At 42.6% G+C, this 20,164-nt stretch overlaps 1 protein-coding gene and 1 long non-coding RNA gene across 2 annotated transcripts; one reads left to right on the forward strand and one right to left on the reverse strand.

Moving 5' to 3' along the window:
• Window positions 1-467: 467 nt before the first annotated feature.
• LOC123726665 (uncharacterized) lies at window positions 468-2,660 on the reverse strand. The gene is made up of 3 exons (XR_006758760.1): window positions 1,585-2,660; window positions 909-1,070; window positions 468-798 (listed from the first exon to the last, which is right to left on the reverse strand). It is a non-coding gene; the product is annotated as an uncharacterized lncRNA (long non-coding RNA).
• Window positions 2,661-6,157: 3,497 nt separating this feature from the next.
• On the forward strand, window positions 6,158-13,298 carry LOC106569037 (deubiquitinating protein VCPIP1). The gene is made up of 3 exons (XM_014139978.2): window positions 6,158-8,985; window positions 9,957-10,043; window positions 10,170-13,298. Exons 1-3 carry the CDS (start codon window positions 6,333-6,335, stop codon window positions 10,991-10,993), a joined length of 3,564 nt encoding a protein of 1,187 aa, XP_013995453.2. The 5' UTR covers window positions 6,158-6,332; the 3' UTR covers window positions 10,994-13,298.
• Window positions 13,299-20,164: the final 6,866 nt, after the last annotated feature.

Genomic DNA, 20,164 nt, shown 5'->3' on the forward strand with positions numbered 1-20,164 from the left:
GCATGAGATCCCACATTGTAGCCTGTACATTTAATATATTCACTGAAAATGTAGTCTACCTTGGCAAATAAAGGTGCAGTTCAGGTATGAATGTCTGTGATTATTTTTGTCATATCCAATACCAGGAGTATCAAATTCCAGTCTTTGAATGATGCTGTGTCTGCATGTATGTATTACAATTATACACTTCAACAGTGTTTACCAATCTTGGTCCTGGGACATCAATGGTTACACATTGTAACTAATAGTCTAGAAACAGGATTTAATTCATATATACAGAAATATATATATTTTTTTAAACGTGCACTACACTTCCTATGCATCATGTAAATACTCTAATACCGGTTAATCTCAATATCTAATGCCCTTCATCTGTATTGATTTGATAAACACAGGATAGGTGGAGTATTTCATCAAATGAGACTTAATTTCAACCAGTAGAGAATGTGAAACACTTTATTGAAAGTTCATTATCCAAGTGTTATAAATACATGCATTATAAATATTATAAATACAAGTTCAATCTGTACTTCACTGCACATCTGTTGTGCATTATAAAAACAGAGGAAGAAAGAGGTGGTGGCGAGAGAGGTGTAAAAGACAGAAAGGGAAAGAGGTAAGAACATAGGAACAGGGAAGGCAGAATATGATTAATGAATCACAGTGCTACCCAAATATTCTCTCAGTTCATCACAATTACATAATAGTGTCTCATCTGCCCGAAGGTTATCTTAAAAGCGGGTGAGGTGGCGATGATGGGACTGGGGGGTTGGCATCCTCTCTCACATCAAAACATATCTGCAGACGAGAGACAGATGGAGAGAGAGAGCATGTTTAAGCCTTGTTTTATTTTTTATTATTACATTGTTAGTCATCATAATAATCATGAGGTGAAATGCAAAACTGACCTTGGATCATTAACTCTGGGACTACTGCATCTCAGTGTAAAGCATCTCTTTAATAATACTTTCTGTTGACCTGACCAAGTGACCTCTCAGCACTGATCATGCTGTGCCCTATATGTAGCCAGTTCAGATGTGGGAGGGGTTCACTGACACAGCTGGTATAACCTAGAGGATTTAGGGAGAAGAGGTGAGAGGGATGAAGTGAAGAAGAGAGACTTATTGAGAAAATAAGGTAGTTAAAGAGGCAGTGTTCAACAGGAATCTGTGTGTGCACAAAAATGTGCACCCCTTTGAGTCCCCAGTACCAGGACTGAGAACCACTGCTCTTCATTGGGACCTCTTAATATGTAGACAGGCTTTCATACTGTAACTTTATCTGAGGACAGAAAACCTCACAAGAAACAAACTTCATTATAGTCAAATTACACTGCACTGAATATTGTTACTATTATCTCCATCCTCACTTCTAGGGACAGGAACTACACAATAGTACATGCCCTATCCAGAATAGCATATTCTCTCACTTTGACAGTTGGGGCTGCTATCCTTTCACCCTCCTCCATGGCGTTTGCTACCTACCTACAAATGCATTTGGAGTTTGTTTTTTACAGTGTATACTATAGCTAGTTAGCTAATAATACATCATTTTTTTTTACATTGTCGAAATATATTTACTTACTTGAATAGGTTATCCCAGCCATGTGAACAATTGGAAACAGGGCAGCAAAGTTTGTTTGTCACCAGAGCGTTTTAGAGGATGTTACTATTGAACTATGTACCCATTTAATAACAAGACCTTCATACGAACTTGCTATGCTGAATTCTTGACTCACAATCGAGAAGGCTGCCATATGCTGCCAGCAGCCCACAAGCGAGTCACAACGCGCGGCCTAAACGGCACTCGGCAATTTACCGCTTTCTAGTGTACATACACCTCGATGTCCGCGCCCCTGCGAAAATCCAATTAGCATAATACAAAATCCCCATCAAAATCCGTTCATTTAAACTAGAGATCTGTTCTCAATCCACCAATGTCGCATCTGCGGTGAAAGGTGACCGCGGTAGAGCGGTGTTTGACAGGCCATGAGAGATCCCGAAAATCGGTTTTCTCACAAAATCGTCTGTAGCGTCCCAACGGTTTGGCCTACAAACTATTATGGAAAGAATAATTTACATTAGATATTTCTGGGGGGGACTAGCTGTTGTTCCATGTGGTGAACCTATTATTCAATGCGTTTGTATGGGCTAATAGCAGTAAAGCCAAATAAAATATATATTGACATTGATTACAACAAAATGATTATCGAATTTGGGAAGACTTACAATTTAGCTAGCTAGTGGCTAATACTAGCTAATGTTGTCAACATATAATGACTTCTTATATGTTGCTGTCTCTTCATGCATGTACCGTTAATCTTTTGACACAGCAACGTTAGAGATTCGTTAACACACACTTGTATTGCACATACTCTGTTCTAGAAGTGTATAAATGTAAAACATATTCAGGTAAATGAATAATTAAATAAAGTAGGTTGATTTGTGCAAAACCAAAACGCATCATGGTACTTGTAGTGAATTTTAAGCTAAATAAACAACTCATTTATACAAATCTGACTGTAATAGGCATAGTTACTTGACACAATAAGATAATTAATCTTGCTTAGTATTCGTTAAATTATTATATGTGTTCTGGTTTGGACTAATATCAAAAGATAAACGCAACTAGCACAGTATAGAAAACTATATGTACCACAACCCATGGCAAACTACGTTTCGCCACGGACGCTCAACAGAGTAAGGTCAGCAGCATTCGGACTTCCGGTTTTCAGATTTTACATTCAAATTAACAGTCTGCCTTAAATCGCTATGCGTATGATACAAAATCCCATTTTTTTTTGCAGCATTTCAAGGTGCATAATGTTCAAATTATGCTAAAAAATTTGACTACGTTGTGGGAAAAGCTAAAGAGTATTATTACTTTGTATAATATAAAGAATATTATAAGGTGGGGCACATTGAGAAATGGTTGGAGATTAAGTAAATGAATGTAAAGAACATAATATTAGCATACTGGTAAAAAATATATATACAATGACAAGCAAGAAAATAACTCATTATTTTGATTGTATGATGCTTGTTAATTTACTGGTGTTATTGTTCAAGGATGCAATTTTGAAATGTAATGTTTAAGAAAAGTCTTACTGTATTTTTTGTTGTATTGGAAAACTGAATTGCACTGTACAGTCGTGACACAAATATAAATTTTTACAAAGTCTGCTGCCTCAGTTTGTATGATGGCAATTTGCATATACTCCAGAATGTTATGAAGAGTGATCAGATGAATTGCAATTAATTGCAAAGTCCCTCTCTGCCATGCAAATGAACGGAATCCCAAAAAACATTTCCACTGCATTTCAGCCCTGCCACAAAAGGACCAGCTGACATCATGTCAGTGATTCTCTCGTTAACACAGGTGTGAGTGTTGACGAGGACAAGGCTGGAGATCACTCTGTCATGCTGATTGAGTTCGAATAACAGACTGGAAGCTTCAAAAGGAGGGTGGTGCTTGGAATCATTGTTCTTCCTCTGTCAACCATGGTTACCTACAAGGAAACACGTGCCATCATCATTGCTTTGCACAAAAAGGGCTTCACAGGCAAGGATATTGCTGCCAGTAAGATAGCACCTAAATCAACCATTTATTGGATCATCAAGAACTTCAAGGAGAGCGGTTAAATTGTTGTGAAGACGGCTTCAGGGCGCCCAAGAAAGTCTAGCAAGCGCCAGGACCGTCTCCAAAAGTTGATTCAGCTGCGGGATCAGGGCACCACCAGTACAGAGCTTGCTCAGGAATGGCAGCAGGCAGGTGTGAGTGCATCTGCACGGACAGTGAGGCGAAGACTTTTGGAGGATGGCCTGGTGTCAAGAAGGGCAGCAAAAAAGCCAATTCTCTCCAGGAAAAACATCAGGGACAGACTGATATTCTGCAAAAGGTACAGGGATTGGACTGCTGAGGACTGGGGTAAAGTCATTTTCTCCGATGAATCCCGCCATAAGGCAAATGTGATAACTAAGCGGCTCGGGGAACAAAACATCGATATTTTGGGTCCATGGCCAGGAAACTCCCCAGACCTTAATCCCATTGAGTACTTGTGGTCAATTCTCAAGAGGCGGGTGGACAAACAAAAACCCACAAATTCTGACAAACTCCAAGCATTGATTATGCAAGAATGGGCTGCCATCAGTCAGGATGTGGCCCAGAAGTTAATTGACAGCATGCCAGTGCGGATTGCAGAGGTCTTGAAAAAGAAGGGTCAACACTGCAAATATTGACTCTTTGCATCAACTTCATGTAATTGTCAATAAAAGCCTTTGACACTTATGAAATGCTTGTAATTATACTTCAGTATTCCATAGTAACATATGACGAAAATATCTAAAGACACTGAGGCAGCAGACTTTGTGAAAATTAATATTTGTGTCATTCTCAAAACATTTGGCCACGACTGTACAGGAAAAACAATGCACTGTGTGTCCATAAAACCATCGTCCAGCATACTCACCAGAGTCCCTATTATACAAAAAATCCAGTGTTGCTGGACTTTTACTGTGCTCAAACAGCTTAAAATGGAGCCACTGGACACTATAGGGTACAAATGTAACATTGTACAGGCAAAACGATCAATTGTGTGTCTGTAAAACCAGGCTCCAGTCTACTCACTACAGTCCTTAGAATACAAATCAGGTGAGTTTGAACAAAGTCAGGAAGTGTTGCTGGACTTTTACTGTGGTCAAACAGCTTAAAATGAAGCCACTGGACAGTACGGTACGAATATAACACCGCACAGGCAAAACGATTGATTGTGTGTCCAGAAAACCAGGGTCCAGTCTATTCACTAGAATATACCTTTTCCTAATGAGCACAGAGCTATTTTTTGAGGCAATTATATGTCACACAATCACAATAACCCGAACCCACAAGTCCAAGATGCAAACATTTTGATGAATTGCGACCAGGGTGGGTTGAAGAAAAGCGCTGTTAAACTCTGTGATAACCGTTGATAGGCTATAGGCATAATTGGGGTGATACCTATAGCAGCATGATCTTACTAGGATACAGCCTCAAAAAATAAATGGTATTTGTCTAGCCAAAATGCTTGACCTGATGCATTTTTTTTGGCACGTAAGGCTGGCCTTGGGCTGATTTAAATGTGTGAAGTCTGCAGCCTGCTTATCATCGTTTGTTCAGTTGAGTACAGGCTTAACTGAATGACAACAGACAGAATACAATGTGGGATTGTATGGAAAGTTTGGGCTAGGCCTATCTCTGATGAATGCTCCTCGGAGCCAGATATAATAATTATCGTATAAAAGGTGAGAGAAAGCAATGTGAGTTATGAGTTTGCTAGATGAATGAAAAGTGACGAGCCTTACTAATGGAAGTTTTGTAACTACATTATAATGTAGGTCATTTACAGGTGTGCCAGTCAGTTAACACCCCATCTACTGGTCACATTGTTTACATTGTTTCTTTGAAGTAATTATTTTCTTACCTAATCACCTGGCAATAGTTGGAATTTGGCACACACATTATAGAGAAAGCCAAGAGTGCAAGTCTGGTATGGAATGGCGTTTATTTCACACTGGAAGCAAACAAAGAGAAAGCTAAATTAGTTAATGTATAGTTTCATCATTTAGATATAGTCCTGAATTTGTCAGTCAGCAGAGAGTTAAAGTGACAGTACAAAAGTGTAGAAGTATGATTTAGACTCAACATGAGTTCATCGAACTCATAGCCTCAGAGAAGGTGCTGATCAAATCAAATCAAATCAAATGTCACCAAGCCTTGCTGTTCTAGGTCTCATCCATTTACTTGAAGGAAGAGGCTTGAAGAGGCGATTGGCTGTTTTGTGTTCTACGAACTCTAGTGAGTATACTGGAGTGGGTGGAGTAGAAAGTGTTGCTGGGCATATACTGTAGACCTCAGTCCCCATGAAATAACACCATATATAGATTCAACAGACCCTACTGAGTAATCCCAACCCCACTTTTACTTTGGCACCTAGAATAGCTTTCTAATGCAAATGTCATTTAATTATGAACATTGAAACATTGTTAATATTTAGACAAATATTATTCATTATCATGAATAAATTAAAATTTTCTACTATTATGTGGGAAACTTTTATTCTGAAAATTGCTGAAATTCCATGACCCGGAAGTACCTTTTTTTTAAGTGTTGCTGACGAGACGCTGGTCGTTCGTTCATGGAGAGAAAAAACAATCGCTTCCGTGTTGTTATCGGTTGTTATTCTAGCAAATACTAGCTTAGTACTTGAGTCAAAGCGGGATTGCTAGCCAGTTATTTGGTGGTTAAACCATTATGGTTTTGTAGGATCAATACATAGTATAGTTTTATTCGCCAGAATGTCGTTGCTACAGGGCTCCAAGAAAAAGGACAAGCGTATTTTGTCCGGTACCTGCCCAGACCCGAAATGCCAGGCGAGGCTATTCTTCCCTGCTTACGGTTCGATTAGCATTGAATGCACAGAGTGTGGCCAACGCCACGAACAGAATAATCTTTTAAATGTGGAAGAAGTAACTGATCCAGACGTTGTGCTTCACAATTTGTTAAGAAATGCCCTACTCGGTGTCACTGGGGCACCGAAAAAGGGAACAGAGCTGGTGAAAGTGATGGGGCTTTCCAACTACCATTGCAAGCTCCTTTCTCCTATTCTCACAAGGTATGGAATGGATAAGCAGACGGGAAAAGCGAAACTGCTGCGGGAAATGAATCAAGGAGAAATGTTCGACTGTTCACTTCTAGGAGACAGGGCGTTTCTAATTGAACAGGAGCATGTATCTACGGTTGGCTATGGCAAGGACAGATCCGGGAGCCTGATATACCTTCACGACACTTTGGAGGAGATGAAGAAAGCGAACAGCAACAAAGAATGCCTCATTCCTGTTCATGTGGATGGAGATGGACATTGTCTTGTTCATGCGGTGTCCAGGGCCCTGGTAGGCAGAGAACTGTTCTGGCATGCGTTGAGAGAGAATTTGAAACAACATTTCAAACAAAACTTGGATCGCTACAAGGCACTCTTTCAGGATTTTATTGATGCAGCCGAATGGGAGGACATCATCAACGAATGTGACCCCCTGTTTATCCCACCGGAGGGTGTGCCACTGGGACTTCGAAACATTCACATATTCGGCTTGGCCAATGTGTTGCACCGCCCCATAATCTTGTTAGATTCACTGAGTGGAATGAGGAGCTCCGGGGATTACTCTGCAAGTTTTCTCCCAGGGCTTGTGCCGGAAGAGCAGTGCAAAGGAAAAGATGGGAAGTTTAACAAGCCTATATGCATCGCCTGGAGTAGCTCAGGGCGTAACCACTACATCCCTCTCGTCGGTATAAAGAACACCCTTCTCCCCAAGCTGCCACCGAGGCTTCTCCCCAAGGCATGGGGAGTGCCACAGGAGCTCATCAAGAAGTACATAAAGCTGGAACAAGATGGGAGCTGTGTCATCGGGGGAGACAGGAGCTTACAAGACAAGTATCTGATGAGACTGGTCAATGCCATGGAGGAAATCTTCATGGAGAAGCATGGCATCCACCCCTCCCTTGTGGCAGACGTGCATCAGTACGTTTACAGACGGACCGGTGTGATCGGCGTCCAACCCGAAGAGGTGACGGAGGCTGCCAGGAAGTCAGTCATGGAAAACCGGCTACATCGCTGTCTGATCTGCAATGCACTCTCTGAGCTTCATGTTCTACCAGAGTGGCTGGCTCCAGGTGGTAAGCTCTACAACCTGGCTAAATCCACCCATGGGAAGCTCAGACCTGACAAGAACTACAGCTTCCCGCTGAACAAGGTTGTCTGCTGTTACGACCCTGAGAGGGACATCCTCATCCCTGACTACAAGCTGAGCTCTTTGAACACCTGCAACTGGTGCCACGGCACCTCAGTGCGCCACATCCATGGCAACGGCTCTGTGGTGTATCTGGATGGAGACAGAACCAACACCCGCTCCCAGGGGGGCAAATGTGGCTGTGGCTTTAAGCACTACTGGGAGGGAAAGGAATACGACAATCTGCCAGAGGCTTTCCCCATCACTCTGGAGTGGGGTGGGCGGGTCGTGCGGGAGACTGTGTACTGGTTCCAGTATGAGGTTAATGTGGACCTGAACAGCAACGTGTATGATGTCGCCATGAAACTGGTCACCAAGCATTTCCCTGGGGAGTTTGGCAGTGAGCTCCTAGTGCAGAAAGTGGTGAACACCATTTTACATCACACCGCCAAGAAGAATCCAGATGAGTATAACCCAGTCTCCATTGACGGGGCGCATGCTCAGAGGCTCACAGACGTGGTGGAAACCCAGCAGGCTGTTGACACACAGCCACCGACTAAGATCATACTAACTGGGCAGAAATCAAAGACCATTCACAAAGAGGAGCTTACAGTGAGTAAGGCAGAGCGGAGCCTTCAGCAGAGCATCAGCGAACAGGCCCTAGTGACCCAGAAGAGGAGGACGGATCGACTGAAGCAGGAGCAGAAGGGACAGGGCAGGCCACCCTCCCCAAGTGCTGCTCAGGAACATTCCTCCTCCGCCCCAGCCACGCCCACTAAATCCTCCTTCTCCCCCACTTCCAGTAAGGAGAAGAAGATCCGTGTCACCACTAGCGACGGGCGGCAGGCCATGCTCACTCTACAGGCTCAGACCACCTTCTCTGAGCTCCAGAGGAGCATTGCTAATGAGTTCACCATGCCTCCAGCCCAGCAATGTATCCGACATGGATTCCCACCCAAAGAACTTTTCCCTCCCAAGGATGGAGCAGAGAATGAGCCGGTGGCTCTCCAACACGGGGACAGGGTGACTGTGGAGATCCTGAGAGGTCCAGAGGACCGCAAGGCATCCGCCCCAAGTGCTTCCAGTTCCTATTCATCCCTGCATTCCCTCCTCTCTGTGAAGAGTGATGATCCAGTGACTTCCAGCAGAATGAATACTAGCAGAGAGCTGCAGGACAACATTGACCTTGAGATGTCCTCCCTCTGTCTCCTAGCAACCTTAATGGGTAAGGAAAGGGAAGGGTGCGGAAAGGTTTTAGTGTTCAAGTCAATAATTAGGCGGTCAATATTTACTGCTACAAAAGAAAGAGACAATCTCGCAACACATAAGTGACAGAGGAGTTAAGCAGAACACTGCTGTGATGTCATTACAAGAAGTCAAAAATGACTTCCGGTACATGGGGAACTTGTTTGTTGATTCACCTTTTTAGACTAGGCCTATAGATCCAGGCAATTAGTTATCTAGTCTTAGAAGCGTCATGCCTTAGATCAACCCTTCAGTAAATATAAGGTCAGCAACTGAATGTGATAGGTGTGAGAGTGAGAGGCTAGTATATAGGTGTCGCAGACAGTAGCTTTACACAGCATAAGGGCATGCTGTTCTTGGATTGGTTACAAGAAGCAGGATGAATGACAAAGTAGCTTAATACAGGTATTGAGTGACTGGGTGGGCTTGTCATGGATGGATCAAGGCTCAGTCTTTGTGGATAATGGCTTTTTTCCAGTTGAAATTATAATCTACTCCAAGTGCTTTCTGTGTGGCCTACATCACCAACATGGCATTCGGTATTCATTGAAACGCGTGCAGCCTCAGGCAGAGAGAAGATGGTAGATTTGATATCCACCCCGCCCTACCCATTTTTTTGTGATCAAGGGGAAAAATCGCTAGTGTATTTGCGCTAGTTGGCTGTACCTGCACCTAAACTCCAGTATTTCCTTTATAGCTTGTTCTCCATCTTCTTTTTAAATAGGGAACCAATTTGTTTTCAGCCCTTTATTTCCATTACCAAAACTCCTTTTCTCATGTCTGTCTCTTGTTGAATCGTAATACATATCGTATCAGCAATTCCCAGCCTTACTATTTTTACTACAGAATTAGAACTTTGATCAAAAGCACACATTTCTCTGAGGAATTTAATTGTATTCATTTAATTTCATGTTTCACATGCTAATTGCAGTATGTTTTATTCATATTCAGGAGAAGATGTCTGGTCATATGCAAAAAAACTGCCTCACTTATTCCACCAAGGTGGAGTTTTCTACAACATTGTGAAGAAAGATATGGGTATGTAGTCATGTTTTCTGTTATAGGCTTTATCCTCTTAGCAATTTGTGTAACTTAAATGACAGCATCTAATATGTACTGATCTGTGTTTATGACCATCTATAATGGCTTTTGTCTCATCTGCAGGCCTGATGGATGGCAAGCACTGCACCCTCCCACACCTGACTGGGAAGACGTTTGTTTACAACGCAGCAGAGGAGCGTCTGGAGCTGTGTGTGGATGCAGCGGGACACTTCCCCGTGGGCCCTGACGTGGAGGACCTCGTCAAGGAGGCCCTGGTGCAGCTCCGCTCTGAGGCTGCCTCCAGGAGTCGGGAGGGAAGCCCCTCTCACAGCCTGCTGAAGCTCGGGAGTGGAGGTGTGGTGCGCAAGAAGGAGCAGCTCCAGAGTGTCAACGCCTTCCAGGGTAAGGGCCACTCCCTGGGCAGCGCCCCAGGCGGCTCTCCCCCTGAACACAAGCCCATCACCAGGCAGCACAGCAGTGGGGTGGACCTGAGCGCCAGTGCCTCCAAGGGACCTGACCTCTCTGACATCTCAGAGGACGCGACCAAGGAGTTGGTGCGCATGGCTCCCGGTTTTGTCACCATGAAAGACAGCCGACACCTGGACCCTAGTATGATCGAAGAACAGAGGAAAAAACTACAGGAGATGGTCTCCTCCATCCAGGCCTCCATGGACAGGCACCTGAGGGAGCAGAGCAATGCAGGGGAAGGCATTGGGGGCCCTGCAGAGAGGACAAGTGGGGCTAAGATGAGTGCTTCCCAATCTGCCCCTGGGGCAGGCGTCAAGGAGGCCTCTTCTATGGACGTATCTACTGCTGGTGCTCATGGCACATCAGTGGAGGCAGGGAACAAGCCTGATGGAAAGGATACAGGGTCAGAGGAGCTGGAGGAAATGGATAGCCAGGATGCAGAGCATACCAATGCCTTGGAGCCAATGGATCATTCCTGATGGGAAAAGGGCCTGGTCCTATACTTTTCTCAGTCATGATCATTCACCCCTCTATCTGGTTGGCATTAGTGTGGGAATGCTTCAGGTTGTATCCAAGCTTTGGTATTCATTGTGTTTTGTTGTCTTTACTGCATGATTGACAAAGAAGTTGACTGTTTCTGCCTTTGGTGACAGTCTAATGCTATTATACAGAAACATGCACCGAGATCCAAGGAGCAACGCTGCTTCCTGTGTGTGAAATGCGTCCATGTACATGTCCTCCAAGTCTTAAAGGTCCAATGCAGATGTTTTATCTGAATATCAAATCATTTCTAGTTAACAATTAAGTACCTTACTAACCATGTTTCCATTCACAGTTTTTATGTGAGTAAAGTCATACTGTATAAAAAAAGAAATAATAATCACAATAGTTGTGGTGGAAATAGGACGTTCCGGTACAATTTTGCAAATGCCACAGATAATTTGTTCTTTCGACACATGGGATCTTTTTGTGTCGGTAAAATTAATTATGCGAGAAATGGCAGTGGAAACACCTTTATTTGTAAATATTGATATAATAACCATCATATCAAAGTAAATTTGGAGTCATGTGATGACATGGTGTGTGGTCGTCGATTCCTCCCGCTACATCTCGGGAAATTCTGCAGTTTATCAGGCTATGGATGAAATAAGTTATGAACTTCACAGGGTGGTGAAAGTGCACAGTATGAGCTTGATCCTCCTTTCCGATAAATGCGGAGGGTCTTATTCTGGTGACATGATGATCGAGGCTTGACTGCCGTTTGACAAATAAAAAGATTCTCTCTCTTATTCATAATAAGCGCATCATGTAGACTAACCTACACGCAGGGCCTTCCCGCACTGTATCTGCAAGCTATTGGCTAGAGCGCACATACCAAGACCAGAGTAGGCACATTTGCTATTTAAAGCAACAGTTAGTTTTGTCACAATCTGTAGAGTCGAAAATGCGATGGAAACACATTGAACGCTTTGATTTTTATTCGGTACATGAAAACATAAGCAACAAAGTACATGTTGTGTGCACTACATCATCACTCACTGACTTTTATCCGCAACAAGTCAGTTTGGTGTGAAAATACGCATATTTTCTTTATGCAGATTTTTTGAATATTTTCATGAAAATCTGTCGCCAATTGGATGGAAACCTAGCTACTGTGATTGTTTTCAATTAAAATGGTCAACAAAAAACAAAAATCGCTTCTTAGGAAAGAGCAATTTCTCAAGCAATATTTTTGCAAGGACTGTTGGAGTGGGGAAAACGGAAAACTATCTGTTATTGGCAGAACGATATGAAACTCTTTCTTATTGGTCTATTAACTAACTTACCACCTGGTGATTTCACCAGGCAGGCCAAAACACCATCCCACCAAATCACGCTGAAATTTCAGGTGGTCTTTTCAAACAGCTCATACACTAAAGGGGCATTATTATTTTCACAATTTCACAGGATTATTCCAACCTCATAGTATGGGATTGTATACAAAGCAGAGGAAAATGTTGGACTGCACTGGGCCATTAAGACAAGAGGGAGTAGAAGAGCTTGAGTTAAGATCCCATCCCACACCAGCATTGTAATGACCGCAAACATCCGCTTCAGCAAAGTGCACACTGTAAAGGCACTAGCCCTCAAACATATTTGCTATACTAACACATTGCTTTAAAACAACAGTGAAATATTCCAAATTAAGTTTATTTTCTTGAACGTTGCTCCCCATGTGAAGGTTTGCTGTCTTAATTCTTGAAGGAAGGAGTTACGTGCCCTTATGATAAGTAACAAAAATCAACATTTGTTGTTGAAAAACCTTGTGAAAAACCTTTTTTAGTTTGAATTTGTTTTTAGAAAATTGTATAAGAATTTAAAGATTTTGTTTAAAGTGTAATTTAGATGAATGCCATTTCAAGTGAAGCACTGTTCTGAAAATAACTCAGTTTATTGGTGGAAATTGGTGAATTTATTTTACTGGTTTGTAGTGATTGGGGATAATGCCTGTTGATTATTTTGGGTTCAAGGTTGATGCTACTTACTGGTTTGAAGTTATTTATGCTACTTTTCATATTTCTCATGAAACCCAAATGAGTGGCCCAAGTTAAGTGTGCTGTACGAGTGCTGAACTACTTGATGTGGAACTGTATTCTATTGGAAGACCCAGCATAACATAGTACACACACCTGGGAGTACTGTATATTCCACTACTCATATGCAATTTCCTCGATCACTTTTCGGACTTTAGTGAATGATTGAATGCAGTGCAGGATATTTTTTCGAAATACATATCTAAAGTAAGACTTGATTTGTGAATTTCTTTACCATATACAGTGCCTTCGGAAAGTATTCAGACCCCTTGACCTTTTCCACATTTTGTTAGGTTACAGCCTTATTCTAAAATTGATTTGGTTTTTTTCTCTCCTCAATCTACACACAATACCTATAATGACAAGGCAAAAACTGTCTTTTAGAAATTTCTAAAGACAAAAAACCCCGGAAATATCACATTTACATAAGTATTCAGACCCTTCACTCAGTACTTTGTTGAATCACCTTTGGCAGCGATTACAGCCTCAAGTCTTAAGTATGACGCTACAAGCTTGCCACACCTGTATTTGGGGAGTTTCTCCCATTCTTCTCTGCAGATCCTCTCAAGCTCTATCAGGTTGGATGGGGAGCGTTGGGGAGCGTTGCTGCACAGCTATTTTCAGGTCTCCAGAGATGTTTGATCGGGTTCAAGTCCAGGCTCTGGCTGGGCCACTCAAGGACATTCAGAGACTTGTCCTGAAGCCTCTCCTGTATTGTCTTTGCTGTGTGTTTAGGGTTGTTGTCTTGTTAGAAGGTGAACCTTCGCCCAAGTCTGAGGGCCTGATCGCTCTGGAGCAGGTTTTCATCAAGGATCACTCTGTACTTTGCTCTGTTCATCTTTGCCTCAATCCTGACTAATCTCACAGTCCCTGCCACTGAAAACATCCACACAGCATGATGCTGCCACCACCATGCTTCACCGTAGAGATGGTGCCAGGTTTCCTCCAGCCGTGACGCTTTGCATTTAGGTCAAAGATTTCAATCTTGGTTTCACCAGACCAGAGAATCTTGCTTCTCTTGGTCTGAGAGTCTTGGGGTGCCTTTTGGCAAACTCCAAGCGGGCTGTCGTGCCTTTTACTGAGGAGTGGCATCCGTCTGGCCACTACCATAAAGGCCTAGTTGGTGCAGTGCTGCAGAGATGGTTGTCCTTCTGGAAGGTTCTCCCATCTCCACAGAGGAACTCTAGAGCTCTGTCGGTGACCATCGGGTTCTTGGTCACCTGTCTGACGAAGGCCGTTCTTCCATGGTTGTTCAGTTTGGCTAGGCGGCGAGGTCTAGGAAGAGTCTTGGTGGTTCTAAATCCTTCCATTTAAGAATGATGGAGGCCACTGTTCTTGGGGACTGTAAATGCTGCAGACATTTTTTGGTACCCTTCCCCAGATCTGTTCCTCGACAATCCTGCCTCGGAGCTCTATGGACAATTCCTTCAACCTCATGGCTTGGTTTTTGCTCTGATATGCACAGTCAACTGTGGGACCTTATATAGACAGGTGTGTGCCTTTCCAAATCATGTCCAATCAATTGAATTTACCACAGGTGGACTCCAAGTTGTAGAAACATCTAAAGGAGGATCAATGGAAACAGGATGGACCTGAGCTCAATTTCGAGTCTCATAGCAAAGGGTCTGAATACTTATGTGAATAAGGTACTTCAGTTTTTAGTTTTTTAATAAATGTGCAAAAATGTCCAAAACCTGTTTTCATTTTGTCATTATGGGGTATTGTGTGTAGATTGATGAGGAAATTGATTTAAACTCAGCAAAAAAGAAGTGTATCTTTTTCAGGACCCTTTCAAAGATAATTTGTAAAAATCCAAATAACTTCACAGATCTTCATTGTAAACGGTTTAAACACTGTTTCCCATGCTTGTTCAATGACCCATAAACAATTAATGAACATGCACCTGTGGAACGGTCGTTAAGACACTAACAGCTTACAGACGGTAGGCAATTAAGGTCACAGTGATGAAAACTTAGGACACTAAAGAGGCCTTTCTACTGACTCTGAAAAACATAAAAAGTAAGATGCCCAGGGTCCCTGCTCATCTACGTGAACGTGCCTTAAGCATGTTGCAAGGAGGCATGAGGACTGCAGATGTGGCCAGGACAATAAATTACCATGTCTGTACTGTAAGACGCCTAAGACAGCGCTACAGGGAGACAGGACAGACAGCTGATCGTCCTCGCAGTGGCAGACCACGTGTAACAACACCTGCACAGGATCGGTACATCCGAACATCACACCTGCGGGACAGGTACAGGATGGCAACAACAACTGCCCGTGTTACACCAGGAACACACAATCCCTCCAGTGCTCAGACTGTCTGCAATAGGCTGAGAAAGGCTGGACTGAGGGCTTGTAGGCCTGTTGTAAGGCAGGTCCTCACCAGACATCACCGGCAACAACGTCGCCTATGGGAAAAAACCCATCGTCGCTGGACCAGACAGGACTGGCAACAAGTCCTCTTCACTGACGAGTCGCGGTTTTGTCTCACCAGGGGTGATGGCCGGATTCGTGTTTATCGTCAAAGGAATGAGTGTTACACCGAGGCCTGTACTCTGGAGCGGGATCGATTTGGAGGTGGAGGGTCCGTCATGGTCTGGGGCGGTGTGTCACAGCATCATCGGACTGAGCTTGTTGTCATTGCAGGCAATCTCAACGCTGTGCGTTACAGGGAAGACATCCTCCCCCCTCATGTGGTACCCTTCCTGCAGGCTCATCCTGACATGACCCTCCAGCATGACAATGCCACCAGCCATACTGCTTGTTCTGTGCGTGATTGTCAGTGTCCTGCCATGGCCAGCGAGAGCCCAGATCTCAATCCCATTGAGCACGTCTGGGACCTGTTGTATCAGAGAGTGAGGGCTAGGGCCATTCCCCCCCAGAAATGTCTGGGAACTTGCAGGTGCCTTGGTGGAAGAGTAGGGTAACATCTCACAGCAAGAACTGGCAAATCTGGTGCAGTCCTTGAGGAGATGCACTGCAGTACTTAATGCAGCTGGTGGCCACACCAGATACTGACTGTTACTTTTTAATTTGATCCCACCCCCCTTTGTTCAGGCACACATTATTCAATTTATGCTAGTCACATGTCTGTGGAACTTGTTCAGTTTATGTCTCGGTTGTTGAATCTTGTTATGTTCATACAAATATTTACACATGTTAAGTTTGCTGAAAATGAACACAGTTGACAGTGAGAGGACATATATTTTTTTGCTGAGTTTATTTAATGCATTATAGAATAAGGCTGTAATGTAACAAAATGTGAAAAAAGTCAAGGGGTCTGAATACTTTCAGAAGGCACTGTACAGTCGTGGCCAAAAGGTTTGAGAATGACACAAATATTCATTTTCACAAAGTCTGCTGCCTCAGTGTCTTTAGATATTTTTGTCAGATGTTACTATGGAATACTGAAGTATAATTACAAGCATTTAAGTGTCAAAGGCTTTTATTGACAATTACATTAAGTTGATGCAAAGAGTCAATATTTGCAGTGTTGACCCTTCTTTTTCAAGACCTCTGCAATCCACCCTGGCATGCTGTCAATTAACTTCTGGGCCACATCCTGACTGATGGCAGCCCATTCTTGCATAATCAATGCTTGGAGTTTGTCAGAATTTGTGGGTTTTTGTTTGTCCACCCGCCTCTTGAGGATTGACCAAAAGTTCTCAATGGGATTAAGGTCTGGGGAGTTTCCTGGCCATTGACCCAAAATATCAATGTTTTGTTCCCCGAGCCACTTAGTTATCACTTTTGCCTTGTGGCAAGGTGCTCCATCATGCTGGAAAAGGCATTGTTCGTCACCAAACTGTTCCTGGATGGTTGGGAGAAGTTGCTCTCGGAGGATGTGTTGGTACCATTCTTTATTCATGGCTGTGTTCTTAGGCAAAATTGTGAGTGAGCCCACTCCCTTGACTGAGAAGCAACCCCACACATGAATGGTCTCAGGATGCTTTACTGTTGGCATGACACAGGACTGATGGTAGCGCTCACCTTGTCGTCTCCGGAAAAGCTTTTTTCCGGATGCCCCAAACAATCGGAAAGGGGATTCAACTGAGAAAATGACTTTACCCCAGTCCTCAGCAGTCTAATCCCTGTACCTTTTGCAGAATATCAGTCTGTCCCTGATGTTTTTTTCTGGAGAGAAGTGGCTTCTTTGCTGCCCTTTTTGACACCAGGCCATCCTACAAAAGTCTTCACCTCACTGTGCATGCAGATGCACTCACACCTGCCTGCTGCCATTCCTGAGCAAGCTCTGTACTGGTGGTGCCCCGATCCCGCAGCTGAATCAACTTTTGGAGACGGTCCTGGCGCTTGCTGGACTTTGTTGGGCGCCCTGAAGCCTTCTTCACAACAATTGAACCGCTCTCCTTGAAGTTCTTGATGATCCGATAAATGGTTGATTTAGGTGCAATCTTACTGGCAGCAATATCCTTGCCTGTGAAGTAATGACGGCACGTGTTTCCTTGCAGATAACCATGGTTGACAGAGGAAGAACAATGATTCCAAGCACCACCCTCCTTTTGAAGCTTCCAGTCTGTTATTCGAACTCAATCAGCATGACAGAGTGATCTCCAGCCTTGTCCTCGTCAACACTCACACCCGTGTTAACGAGAGAATCACTGACAGGATGTCAGCTGGTCCTTTTGTGGCAGGGCTGAAATGCAGTGGAAATGTTTTTTTGGGATTCAGTTAATTTGCTTGGCAAAGAGGGACTTTGCAATTAATTGCAATTCATCTGATCACTTTTCATAAGATTCTGGAGTATATGCAAATTGCCATCATACAAACTGAGGCAGCAGACTTTGTAAAAATGTATATTTGTGTCATTCTCAAAACTTTTGGCCATGACTGTATATGTGTGTGTGTGTGTGTGTGTGTGTGTGTGTGTGTGTGTGTGTACATAGTTCATGTTGATAGATGATAAGGAATGATACATCAATTCAAGAATAACTGATAATTATTTTTCCATGAACCGCCTGCAGTTTTAGTTGTTTTGTGAACATGCAATGGTAGCATTTTATTATTCAATTGAAATAATACATTTACGTTTGCACTTGGAATTCAAGAGATGGAAATAAGGTGTGTTGTTGTGCAGGGGTGTGTTGAGCCCTATATGCTACCTTTATTGCTCATGGGAACAACTAATGGGAACATTGGTTAGGATAAACTTGGGATGATCCAAGCATAGAAATATAATGATTCATTTTAATTATTTGGAAACAACAATCAGCTGGTATTACTAAGAATGTTATGTCTAGTTGCTTTATTGCTATTCAGCTCTAGAATTTCAACACAACATCCACAATTTGAATCACTCAAAAAAGTACTGGGCCAATGGGATATATTAAAGTGCTGTCAACATTTATGCCTAGTTGGTGAGTGTGACATGAGATGTCTTGATCTTTTGGTGCAGAACATGATGTATCCCTTGAGAAATCATTGAAAGAGGTGTCATGGAGAAGGTACATTTTACATTTGGTATCTCATAAACACAAAACATCTCACTGTGGTGTGTGAAGTATATTTCCAATTGGTTGTTCATCCAATGCAGTTGAATGTAAACTTCTGGGCAAACTGTGTAGTAACATGTTGCATTCAGATCAGTTTTTGTGGCATTAAATTCCTCTCCAGACATTATAAAACCTAACTCCTGGTTTGTTTGTTGGAATTTCAACCAAAAAGTGGGTTGCGGTGTTGATAGGCCCTGGCCTCAAAAGGCAGAGGTCTCACGAATTGAGTTTACACTTTTGTTGCCAACCAAGATTTTGGAGTATTCCAGATCACCTTGTTGTTCTAGAATGACATGGTAACTTTGGATGCTGCCATTGTCAGCTTATGGCCTTAAATCATTGAGTCTTACTGAGTCTTGGCCTGACTTCTGGACAAGGTTTCTTATTATGGCAAAAAGCAGTTCTATTTGTACCGGCCAAAAAAAACAATTGCAGGTAATATTTTTTTAACGCCCCATGGCTTTTCTTTTGAGTGAACAACATGTCAAACTCAGCACTTTCAGAAAAAGAAGGACTGTTAGAGTAGAGCGTATACTAGCTAAACTCAAACAAAGTGATATTTTCAGTCCAAGGAAGAATAAAAAGGAAATGTTAAACTCGCCTAACTCAGACAACACTGATTTAACAAACTTGAAGTTTGTTTTTTTGAGACTGCTGTACTAATTACATATATTGTAAGCCAGTTGTATTATAATAGTATATATTGTAGTATACTTTGATCTGTACAGAAACTCAAGTTGTTCAGTAAAATGTTTAGTTAACTTTTTTTCTTGTTTGCTAATAAAATATTGAACATACCACAGCTACAACATTGCTGTTTGCATGTGTGATGACTTTTTAACACAACAATAAAGTAATTGCTTCACAATTTTGTATTGTGGTCACTAATACTGCCTTAACTACTTGCCTTTGAATTCACTTTATATTTTTACTTTTAAAAAAATTATGTAGACCCACTTAATCAATAGCCTATGCTTGATCTCATAATCTTAAAGTGTGTTTCTTTGTGACTGCTGTACTTGTATTATAATACGTTATATTGTACTATACTTTGATCAGTACAGAAACTCAAATTGTTCAGTAGCCTATGCTTGATCCCATCATCCCTTGAGCTTTGTGCACGCATTGAATGTGTATGTGCCACGCTACACGTCGATGTTTGTCTGTAGTTTAGCAGGTCTAGCTTCATATCCCCAGCGAGGGGTCACTGCATTGTGGCTCACAGCCAAGAATGTGACAGTCTATCAATTGGATTTATGACACGCAATAATACGTGCAATGTTCTCTGTTATCTGTCGTTGTACTACAAAAGTCCACCAGGTGGTAGAACTGCATCAATTTTCAAATATAAAAAACACTGCGTCTGTATACAGCTTTCGGCTGTTCAAATGTAATTGTAAGGTTTTCATGAATGATTTTCATGAAAAGCTCTTGTTAGTGATACAGGTGTTGTCGTCGGCTTTTGAAATACCCGGCTGGCTGAAAATGAATTTGATACATTTCACAGGGCTGATTTGACAGAGACTTTGCGATTCTGACCAATGAGGAGAGAGTCCGCGTGCGC

The sequence above is a fragment of the Salmo salar genome, chromosome ssa14, assembly GCF_905237065.1.
Source record: "Salmo salar chromosome ssa14, Ssal_v3.1, whole genome shotgun sequence".
NCBI lineage: Eukaryota > Metazoa > Chordata > Actinopteri > Salmoniformes > Salmonidae > Salmo > Salmo salar.